The sequence below is a fragment of the Podarcis erhardii genome, assembly GCF_964252035.2.
Source record: "Podarcis erhardii genome assembly, chromosome: 2".
In the NCBI taxonomy this organism is placed as follows: domain Eukaryota; kingdom Metazoa; phylum Chordata; class Lepidosauria; order Squamata; family Lacertidae; genus Podarcis; species Podarcis erhardii.
Genome location: NC_138498.1, coordinates 27,006,773 through 27,018,546, shown reverse-complemented (window position 1 = coordinate 27,018,546; position 11,774 = coordinate 27,006,773). Strand labels below are relative to the sequence as shown.

General features: G+C 46.1%; 1 protein-coding gene across 1 annotated transcript; it reads right to left on the bottom strand.

The window, feature by feature from the left end:
* Positions 1 to 3,663: 3,663 nt before the first annotated feature.
* Positions 3,664 to 11,546, bottom strand: SOX9 (SRY-box transcription factor 9). Its single transcript, XM_081849776.1, has 3 exons — positions 10,599 to 11,546; positions 7,812 to 8,065; positions 3,664 to 6,940 (listed from the first exon to the last, which is right to left on the bottom strand). The coding sequence occupies exons 1-3, from the start codon at positions 11,027 to 11,029 to the stop codon at positions 6,129 to 6,131; spliced, it is 1,497 nt and encodes a 498-aa protein (XP_081705902.1). The 5' UTR covers positions 11,030 to 11,546; the 3' UTR covers positions 3,664 to 6,128.
* Positions 11,547 to 11,774: the final 228 nt, after the last annotated feature.

Genomic DNA, 11,774 nt, shown 5'->3' with positions numbered 1-11,774 from the left:
GTCCAGCTGAAAATATTTTCCTTCGGTCTTGCCTGTCAAGTGGAACTGAACCTAAAATGGAAGAGAGTGACAGATTTCCACCCCAGATCCATGATACAATTTCGCAGATGGTGAGATGCGCAACCTGAGCGCATCCCCACAGGCAGTAAGTCAACATGCGCCTCCTAATGGTCATATGGACTGACCCTAAAGGGCAATAGAGGAAGAAGCTAGATTGGACGGCAGGGACTGTGAGAGCAGGAAGAGGGGAGATAATTCCAGAGGCCCTCTTCTACATGGGACTGAATTCACATTCCTTGGCGGGGGAGGGGAGCTTTTGCATTCTTTCCCAATCTGTGTGGTTTCTCCAACCCCAAATTCCTCTTTGATTTGAAACTCATCTGTCTCCCACCTTTAAAATGAAACCATATTGCGAGGCAGCTCACAATGAGAAACCTGGAAAATATATAGGACAGTCAATGAGAACCACAACTAAACCGAATGCAAAGATACTAAACAGAAGCAATCAAATCTAGGTCACTGGCTGCCTACCTGAATAATAATAAAAGATTTCACTTTTCTTTTGGTTTTCTCAACTGCTATGGCTGGAAAGACTCTGTGCTGTGCCCAGATGGTTCGTGGATGGAATCTGCAGCAGGGGCCACACGCTGGTTTGTATGAGGGTCCCAGGTTTCCCAGATGTATACATACCATACAACAAAAATGTGTGTGGGCAGAAATCCCACAAAGAGGACACCAATAGCCTTCAGGGCAAGGAAGAGCAGCAAAGCTAGGGGTTTAGAAGAACAGAGAGGTCCAGGGAGTGATTTCATCTGTTTGTTTTGCTGGAGAAAACCTGAGAGTCAGTATGATCTTAAAAACTCCCCGAGTGATTCATGCCAAAGCAAACAGTCTACCTCGCATCCTTCCTCCATCGTGCTTAAAACCGTGTATGCCACGTTTGCATGTGACTTGTCCAATTTTCTTTTGCAGCCCCAGCACAAAATTGCATACACTCCAACATTTCTCCAGTGAAAATAGGAAGGTCCCATTCCATAATCATAATTTTTAATTTTTACTATGTATACCCCACACATCTTACTGGGTTGCCCCAGCCACCCTGGGTGGCTTCCAACATATATAAAAACATAATAAAACAGTAAACATTTTTTAAAAAAACTTCCTTTACAGTCATACCTCAGGTTACAGAAGCTTCCTGATTTTGGGTTGCGTGATTTCGGGTTGCGCACTGCGCCGAACTCAGAAGTACCAGAACGGATTACTTCTGGGTTTCAGCGCTTGTGCATTCACAGAAGTGCTAAATCGTGCTTTGCACATGCGCAGAAGCACCGAATCACAACCCACGCATGCGCAGACGTGGTGCTGCGGGTTGCGAACGTACTTCCCGCACGGATCACATTCGCAAGCCGAGCTTCCACTGTACAGGATTGTCTTCAGACGGCTCGGGGGTCGGATAATTCCATATCCTTAAACATTTGTCCGATGAAAATCAGGATGTCGTAAGGAAAAGTATGACATTCTGGTATCAAATCAGAAACGGGGGTGGCTTCCCCAAATCAGGGATGTCCCTGGAAAATAGGGACACTTGGAGGGACTGCAATAAGCTATGCATAAACCATTTAAATCAATGGACAGAGGCTGTCTTCAATTATAGTTTCAATGTCTGAAGGAAACTTCCTTCCATGCCTGGTCTGGTTCATCATCCCCACATGAGCCTTATGAAGCAAGTCTCATTTTTACAGATGTGATCAGAGGCTGCCAGACTATGATCTGCCTAAAACCACAAAATGGTTTCTTCATGGAGCTTTAAGTGGAATCTAGGACCACCCCACCCCAAGGCCCAAGTCTATCCATAGGACCACTGTGGTGGTGGTCTGTCATAATGTCTGATTCTATATTTTTAGTGTACTAGTTGTATTTTGATTCTAACCTTGGGGAGCTGTCCCCCCTTTCCTTCTATTCTTAATATGTGGTAGGAAGGTTACATCTGAAGTTGTGTATGAAAAGGCTACCTTTAAATGAAATGCAGATGTGTGCAAAAATATCCCTACAGCTTTTTAAAAAAAGTTTTTAGATGTTCTTAATTGCTTTAAAAAAAAAAATCAATGTATTGTTTTATTGCTTTTTTGTAGACTGTCCTAGGCATTTTGGGGGAAGAAAAGGCAGGATGTACATTTAATGGGGAGGAGAGAAAAGAGTGAGACATGTCAGGAAAGGTTTGGAGTGCATTTCATTTGGTGCACTGTACCCCATTCTGTTATGATGAAGGGCTGGATGGAAATATCCTAAATGAGTAAAACAAGCCCTCACCCCGATTGCTGCTTTCCCCATTCAAATTCTCCATTTACCCAAAGGTGCTTTTCCCTAAGGGCATGTGTGAATGGTGCACAATTTCTTTCATGGGTTATCTACAAATGGTGTAACTATGTTTGAAATTTCAAGGTGGTACCTTTGGAGAGGGTCTGGCATTTGCATACATTGTGTGACCAGGGTGGGGTGCGGGGGGGGGGGGAACGGGACGGACGACACACAAAGCCAGTCCATTCACCCTCCGTCGGTCCTTTGACTTGTGCTGGGAATCAGTCTGGTATAGGCAATGGCAGTCAGAGATGACTTGTTGTTCCTATGGTCTGAAAACCCCATTTCCATTTCAGGGTCTGGAAACTCCTCCACTAAGGAATAATCTCAGAAGCAGCCCAAGTATCAGTGGAGATACTGGAAATGTGAAGTCGTGAAAATTCCTGGGTGGGTTGGTAACTATGAAATGGTGCCTCTCTTCCTTAATCTGTTTGCAGAGCTGTACGCAAGACTTCTTTTCAGTAGGAGTACAGTTCTGGCACCTTTTGGGTCGGCACCATTGCAGGTCCCACAGCAGGGAGGAGGAGAGGATGGTGAATTCTGGCACCTTCTTTCTAGAAAAAATAGCCCTGGGCACATATACTAGCATTATTTCTATCGGAGACATGGATTAATCTATAATCAGAATATTCTGAGTGGGCCACAAGAACTGGATATAGTTTGAGAACTGGGGAGGGCAGATCCATTGGATCAGTGACAGGTATGTATTGATCTAATAGTTAAAGCTATGGTTTTCCCAGTAGTGATGTATGGAAGTGAGAACTGGACCATAAAGAAGGCTGATTGCTGACAAATTGATGCTTTTGAATTATGGTGCTGGAGGACTCACTTGAGAGTCCCATGGACTGCAAGAAGATCAAACCGATCCATTCTGAAGGAAATCAGCTCTGAGTGCTCACTGGAAGGACAGATCCTGAAGCTGAGGCTCCAATACTTTGGCAACCTCATGAGAAGAGAAGAATTCCTGGAAAAGACCCTGATGTTGGGAACGATTGAGGGCACAAGGAGAAGGGGAGGGCACAAGGAGAAGACAGAGGATAAGATGGTTGGAGAGTGTTAAGGGGACGACAGAGGACGAGATGGTTGGACAGTGTTCTCGAAGCTACAAACATGAGTCTGACCAGACTGCGTGAGGCAGTGGAAGACAGGAGTGCCTGGCATGCTCTGGCCCATGAGGTCATGAAGATTCGGACATAACTAAACGACTAAAGAACAACAACAAAAATTCATTGGTCATTTTTATATTAAAAAAGGAGGTAACATTGCTTCAGTTATGGATATGGCAGTTAAACAAGCTCCACTTCATTTAAAGTTTAATAAAACGTATATTTATTGCAAACAATAATATACAAAAAGGTAAGTTGTACAGAGAACCAAAAGGGATTTGCAAACAAAACGACCAAAACGGAAACAAAACGGAAACCCAACCTTACCTAAAACTGATTTTTTTAAAAAAGGAAAGATTGTTTTTAAGTTACAGAAATACTTTAGAAATATCTGCTTTTTTAATATAGAAGTAGAAAAGATACCATATTATAAGAGTGCTTTAAGATTTTCTTCTACTGTATTCCCTACAAAACATTAACAAATATAACTTTTTTTAAATAAAAAAGTTGGCTATCTTTTTTTTAAAAAAGCAATCCTTAACTGTTCAGCCACCACTTCACCAAAGGTCAGTTCCTTGTCCTAAATATCCTCCCAAATCACACAGTGTGAAGAGGTGGAAGATGAGCTGCACACTTTGGCAGCTACCAGTCCAGAACCGCTGCTCCGCAACTGTCGTTCATTTCCATCGAGCTTTCAAGGGGCAAATATGAGCCCCATGGAAATGTGCAAGCCCCATGGAAAAGAAGAGGGCTTCCAAAGCAGCAGGGATTGGTGGCTGCACCCACTGTCGCTTTGCTTCTCTTGAACAGACCAAGGCCTGCCCTACAACACCCATAGAAGGTGGTGGAATCTGGAGGTAGTAGAGTGGATTGTACCACTTTGGTTTGCAAGTTGGGGGGTATCGTTTCTTTCGAATGCTTCCCCTCACCCCCTGTAAAAGAACTCCCTGCAATTATAAACAACAACAATGGAGGGTTTAAATATAAAAATCCCATGGGGGAAGCATTAAAAATGGCAGCCCCAACAGTAGCATCAAAGCTTAAGTGGTACAGTCCATTCTACTACCTTAACTCTGCTGGCCTGTGTACTCCCAGGCACAATATGTAAATCTGGAAGAGCTGAGGCAGAAAATAAGGCAAATGACTCAGTGATACACTACATTTGCAATCTTTTGTGTCTACAATGAAAAACAACAACAACATATTTTTTTCCAGTTTATCCTCAAACAGGAGGGAAAAGAAGAAGAAAGGGAGAACAGAAGAGAAGCAGACATACTTGTACAAACCTAAGACACATTCTGAAGGAATAATAATAATAAAAAGTACCAAAAAAATGGGAATGAGAGGGATAAATAAAATAAAGGGGTTATTGATTTAGACCATAATTTAACGATTAGGCACCATATACCGACTCTGGAATTTCTGTTTACATTACAAGAACTTCTAATGCGGAAGGGGGAAATGGAGGAAAATCTCTTGATTAAAAAACTCTCCCCACCCCCGCCACAAAATAAATATATATACTTTTTTAAAAAAGAAAAGAAAGAAAAACACACACACCAGTGCTGTCATCCATGACCTTTGTTAAAGTCGATATCCCTGCCCTGCCCTGCAAATTGGGTTCATAATGGATTTTGCAGGGGGGCTGTTTTCTATGGACTGGTCAGCATCTGTTTCGCACATGGGGAGGGGGCAGTGCCAGAAGCTGAAGAAGGCAAGTCATGGTAGGATTTGTGGCATTATAATCTGCTGCTGCTGGTTGCATTAAAAAAGAGAGAGAGAGAGCTTCAGACCTTAAAAAACTGAACTGTCTTCCTCTGAAGCCTCATATTTCCCCTTGGCAGTGAGAGAAAGAGTTACGCAAGCTCTCTTGGAAGATATTGCAGGGTTGCTGTTAAGGCTTTTCAATAGTGTTTCTTTAAGGCTTAAGGTGTAGATCTTCTTTTTCTTTCAAACCTCCCTCCTCCCCGCAAAAAACCCTTTTACTTCCCAGCTGGAAAAATAAAGTCTCTTTCCAAATCCACAACATCACATTGAGTAACTGATCACTGGTTTGCTTTTCCTTTATCCACATTTTTTTTTTTTTTTTTTTTGCTGCCTACAAGCAGAAGACCATTAACTATACAAAAATACCTCTGGCTAAGGCATGCCATTTTGCTAAGTGTTGTTTAGCTGTCAAAATAAGGAGCATTAAAAAAAAAAAGTTTCTCTAAAAACAAGAAGTACAATTAACATATAAAATCCCCTCAAATTGGTAACGAATCATACACAGTACATACTAAACGAAACGAAACAAAATACTTAGAATAGAGCATATTCCTCACAGAGGAATACTTTTGAGTTTTGTAATAATAAAAAAATTATTCGCTTTTCATTTTTAGTTATTGTTAAAAAATAATCACCAAGTCCATACCTAGGCGAACTAAGCTGGCTGTTTTGGGAATGAAAATCGCCTCCAAAGCAAAGGTTCTAAGTCCACCATGGAATGTTTGTTTATGGAGCAGGATTCTCCAGCTGATTTCGGAAGGATGCTGTAGTACACAAAGCATTCTGGGATTTTCCTTTCTCTTACTTGTTTAGCTTGCTGCTGCTTCTTTCTTTTTTTTTAAAAAAAAGAAACTTTCACCAAAGTCTGAAGACGCTTTTTGCTGTCCATCAAAAACCTTACGGCCTGGTGAGCTGTGTGTAGACAGGCTGCTCCCAGTGTTGCGGGCTGTGGGTCTGAGGAATGGAAGGCACCCCGGCAGTGTCTGCAATGGGTGTGTACATCGGCCTCTGGGCGGGGTTCATGTACGTGAAGGTAGAGTAGAGGCTGGAGCTCTGGCCAGCAGCATGGCTGTAGTACGAGTTGGAGCTCTGGTGGTCTGTGTAGTCGTACTGCGAGCGGGTGATGGTGGGGTAGGAGGAGCTGTAGTGCTGCAGGTTGAAGGAGCTGTAGCTGATCTGCTGGGGCGAGTGCTGCTGCTGCTCGCTGTAATGGCTGGGGCTCAGCTGCTCCGTCTTGATGTGTGTCCTCTGCTGGGCCTGCCCTGGCTCGCTGCTCAGTGTGGTCAAGGTGTGCTGGGGTTGCTGCGGGGCCTGCTGCGGCGCTTGGGATGGCTGCGGCTGAGACGGCGGCTGCGGCTGCTGCGGCTGCTTGGACATCCAGACATGCCCTGTGCCAGCTGGAGCAGCTGCCGTGCTGCTGATTCCGTAGCTGCCGGTATAGGTGACTTGGCCGGGCTGGCCATGGGTGGCGGGAACCCCAGGGTGGCCGTTGGGCGGGAGATACTGGTCAAACTCATTGACGTCAAAGGTCTCAATGTTGGAGATGACGTCACTGCTGAGCTCACCAATGTCCACATCACGGAAGTCGATGTGGGGCGGCTGCCTTCCTCCTTCCTGCAGGGGGCGCCCTTCCCGTTTCAGGTCCTGCTTACCGGGCTGCACATCTGTTTTAGGGGTAGTGGGAGGGGTCGGTGGCCCTTGAGACTGTCCTGCAGGAAACACAAGAGAAACGGCATCTGTCAGAGTCAGCATGCTACTTTCCCCTCCACCCCTTTGAAGTCAAAACTGCAGGCAGGCCACACCTGGGCCTATCTTCCTACTGATAAGGGGTCCAGACAGAGTGCCATAAAGCGCTGGAAATCTAACAGCAGCCATTTTTTTATATATATATAAGCAGGAGGTGTTGTATTACGATGATAATTCCATTAATGGTTAACTCTGTCTGGAGGTGAGTGAAAGGAGAGGGTGGTGGTAGGGTGACCAGTAATAAGGAATTGCCACTGAAGATAGCTGCATGGCTCCTTAGATCAGTTGTTTTGTACAGCCAAAGAAATTTGTACCTGTGAGACTGTGCTCTGCTGAAAAAGAGGACAGTTTATAGAGCCGGTTTGCAAAGGTGCGAACTGGATTGGGACGTTTTGCTAGCAGAAGCAATTGCCTTATGCAAAGAGAAAGCCCTTTTGAATGTGTGCAAATGATGCTGTGTGCTGTCGTCCATGAGACTACTTACTGACAGTGGTGGCCAATGACCTGTCACCTAAAGAGGACACACACATCTGCACGTGCTTTGCCCCTATTGCACCTGTTATCCTGTTCTATAGAGATGCTTCAGGATGCATAAGGGCAATAGATCGGTAAGTGTGCTCTTTTTCTGCATCCACCTGAATGGGAGCAAGCCTAATTCATTAAAAGAATAATAGACAGCTCAGTGTGGTGCTGGTAATGCCAAGGTTTCAGGTTCAATCCCCATACGGGACAACGGCATATTCCTGCCTTGCAGTGGGTTGGACTAGATGACCCCTAACAACTCTACAATTCTATTATTTCTACGAGCAGAACCACAGCACACGGCACACTTACCAGAATGTTCTCCAGGGGAATGCACTTCACTCATGCTGGATGAAGACTGGGGAGAATCTGCCTGCAGGGCCTTGAAGATGGCATTCGGGGAGATGTGAGTTTGCTCAGATCCTTCCTCTTGCTCAGCCTGCCCATTCTTGACCGACTTTCTCCTTCGCGGCTGGTACTTATAGTCTGGATGGTCTTTTTTATGCTGCACCCTCAGCCTTTCCGCCTCCTCCACAAATGGGCGCTTCTCACTCTCGTTCAATAACCTGGGCGAGACAGAAAGGGCCTTGTGGTTACTTACAATGGTGTCAACTGCAGAGATTTCCAGAATGTAGCACTTAGGTCATATTTCATTTTGCAAAAAATTAAATATATATCAGCCTGTCTGCAAGAGCACTGTCCCAGGCAGCTGTTGAAGACTGCAAAGTTGTGCAAAATGGGCTTCTGGTCATACCAAGGTCACAATCCAGATATATGTGAACATAGGACATTATGCCAAAATGTCCTAGCAGCATAGCAAAGCTGGCAAGGAAGGCACTTTTTAGACATCCTGCTATCTGAGCATTCTCTCTCTCTCTCTCTCTCTCTCCCCCTCCCCCCCCCCTTTTTAGGAGCAGACTAGAAACTTTCTCTGGGACCTCTGAGCACTGTCAGGAAAAGGACTTGGTTGTCCAGTACTGCTAAGTTTGCCTCTGCCTGTTCCTTTTCTACATCATCTTAGGGTCCCTTTTGAGAACTCTGCTCCTCTTGCAAGAAATTAGCAGAGTGTTTTGGCTACTTTCAAAAAAGACATAACAAAAATCGAGCCACTACAGGGACTCTGCTCTGGGCCCCTTACTTGGAATTTGGTTGGACCCATCACTCAATTCCCACCCACCCCCACCAACTAACCCAGGACACACTCACACAAATACAGATTAGGAGCCAACACTTTGGGTGCCTCCAGGCACCAGCACAAACTGCCCACCATTTTTTTTTATAGCTAAACTCAACAACAACAACATAAACCTTTCATTTGCAAATACCATTGATCTCTCTCTCTCTCTCTCTCTTTCTTGTGGAAAGTCACAAGCTTATGTTTCAATCAGTTGACTCACTTTCTCTTAACTCCCTGCTCCCTCCCTCTCCCCCTCCCTCCTGTTGCAAGTCATCTTTCCGACTCAATCTCCTATTGGTCCACACTTGCCAACTTACACCAACAATCATCACATACCCAAACGTGTGCCATTCATGTTTTGTCTTGAGAACAGGGCTTGAGTTGTCAGAGCTCAACCTTGTAATGTATTTGTTTTTTAATGGGCAGGTGTGTACAAAATAAATTATTCCTGGGCATGTGCAGAGTGCCTTTCAGAGTAACCACAGCATATATTTTTTTAAATGGGACAGCTCTCTCCTAGGCATAATCTCAAGGCAACTTTAAAAATAAGGGGTTTAGCACTGCCTCATCATTTAGTTGCTGTTATAGTGCAATCCTATGCAGGTCTACTTTGCTGTGAGCCCCTTTGAGTTTATTAGGACTTCCTCCTGGGGAAGTATACATTACAGCCTTATTTTCTGGTGTTGGCAAGTCATTGAACACAGCAAGGCTGCCGAACCAGAGCATGGCCTTCCCTTCCCTAAGCTAAAACAGGATCTCAAATACAGTATGGACACATACAGTGGTGCCAACTTGAATAAAATTATGGGGGGGGGGGCAGGTAAGCCCTGCCCTGCATAATTGATCACATGACACAGCATGCACGCACTATTTGAATGGCAGTGCCCATTAACTTTTTGGGGGGTCCTGGCCCCCTCAAATATTTTAATGGAGGGAGGATGAAGGACCCTCTAGGAGTTAGCTCCTATGAACATATATGCCCACAAACCAAGGTATAAACGACATTTTGATCCAGAACTTCTCTTGCAGAACCCGATCGGATTGCACTCAGAAGTAGCTCCCACCCAGTCCAAATGCCCGGTTTGCCACCTGCATGTGAAGTTCAATGGACACACTCTCCAAGAGCTGCGCGTTAGTTGGGCTCTCTTCACGCTACCTCTGCGGAGGAGGAGGAGCTCAGCATGGGATCTCCAAGCCCCAGATTCCCACCAACCACCCCTTTGGAAACGTCTGTCCCTGTTAACATACATTCTCTCTCTCTCTCTCTCTCTCTCTCTCTCTCTCTCTCGTGCGCGCACCCAACCCACGCGTGCAATTTCTCCCTTCTGGCCCTGCTCCTGCAGAGCAGGGAGCAAACTTGAATAAAATATTGTGTGTGTGTGTGTGTGTGTGTGTGTGGTTTCCAGATAAGCCCCACCCCACATTATCGATCTCAAGACGTGGCACACAAACACCATTTCAATGGCAATGGCCATTAACTGGGGGGGGGGTGGGCGCAACTTTGGGACCTCGGCCCCTAGGACTGGCTCCTATGCTGCACAGACAGACCCCGAGTGGCGGAAAGTAGACTTTGCCAAGGCGTGGTGATGCAAAACGAAGCACAGGAGCCAACTTCTAGGTGCTGAGGTTCCTTCGCACCCCTCATAAAATATTTGAGGGGGCCGACCCCCCCCCAAAAAAAGTTGACGGGCATTGCCATTTAAATTATGTGCGTACACCATGTATTTTGATCTGTTACGTTATTTATTGAATATTTTATTCAAGTTGGCACCCCTGAAGCTAAACAATCAAACCATGGAGACCCTCCCCGTCCCTCTAACTATGGGCTGCGATCCTCTGCACGCTTCCTCCGGAGCAAGCGTGCCAGCGGCCCTTTGGCAACCCGCTTGCTTTCCCCCGTTGCGCCCATCCCCAGCGCTTACCTCCAGAGTTTGCCCAGCGTCTTGCTCAGCTCGGCATTGTGCAGGTGCGGATACTGGTCTGCGAGCTTCCTGCGCGCGGCCTGCGCCCACACCATGAAGGCGTTCATGGGGCGCTTGACGTGGGGCTTGTTCTTGCTGGATCCGTTCACGCGCACGGGCATGGGCACGAGCGTCCAGTCGTAGCCCTTCAAGACCTGGCTGACGGCTTCTCGGATGCACACGGGGAACTTGTCCTCGTCGCTCTCTTTCTTCAGGTCCGGGTCGCTTTTGGGGAAGGTGTTCTCTTGGGGACGCGTGTTCTCGGTGTCCGATCCGGAGCCCGACGGGCAAGGGGAGCCGGCAGAATCGTCCGACATGGTGGGGCTGGGGGCGCCGGACAGGCATTTCTCCTGCTCCTCGGTCATCTTCAGGAAAGGGTCGAGGAGATTCATGCGAGAAAGCGACCCGGGGGAGGATATCGGTGGAAATGAAAAAAGCGAGCAAGAGGGGGTGGGAAGAGGGGGTGGGTGGGGGGAGGAAGAGGAGGGTGGGGAGGGGTGAAAAAGCGAAAGTGGCAGGGTCTCTTAAAACTGCATGAAAAGAGGCGAGCCCAGCGGCAACGACAAGGAAAAGTTCGCAAGGGGCACCAAAAATGTCCCGCCTGGGTTGCAGAAACTGGAAAGAAGACCTCGGATCTCGGACGCTTTTGCAAAATCGCTGCTGCTGCTGCTGCTGCTGCAGATATTTGCTCTCAAGCAACGGACATGTGGGCAGCTTTTTCGTGGATAGTCAATGAGGGGCTGTCGGAAGAATATATATTAAAATATATATTCCACCCCTTTCAAAAAAGAAGGAGAAAAAGTTCCTCGGAGTTTGGAAGGTAGAGAAGGAGAAAAAAGAATATATATATATATATATATGTATATATGTATATGTGTATATATATATATATATATATAGGCTCCCAAAATCACCTAGTCGGCTTCAAGCTCAGCTCTACTAACTTTCTCCCTGGGTCTCTTTAATAAATACTCTCCTCTGCTATTTCACCTTAGAAACTTTCAGCCAATGGCAGGCCTGCCCCTGGAGGGCTGGCACACAGCTGATTGGCTGAAAAGTTTTTTCTCTCTCCCCCCTCCTTCCTCGCCGCTCTCTGAAGGGAGGGGAGAAATGAGCGCAGATCTCAGAGAGGAAAAT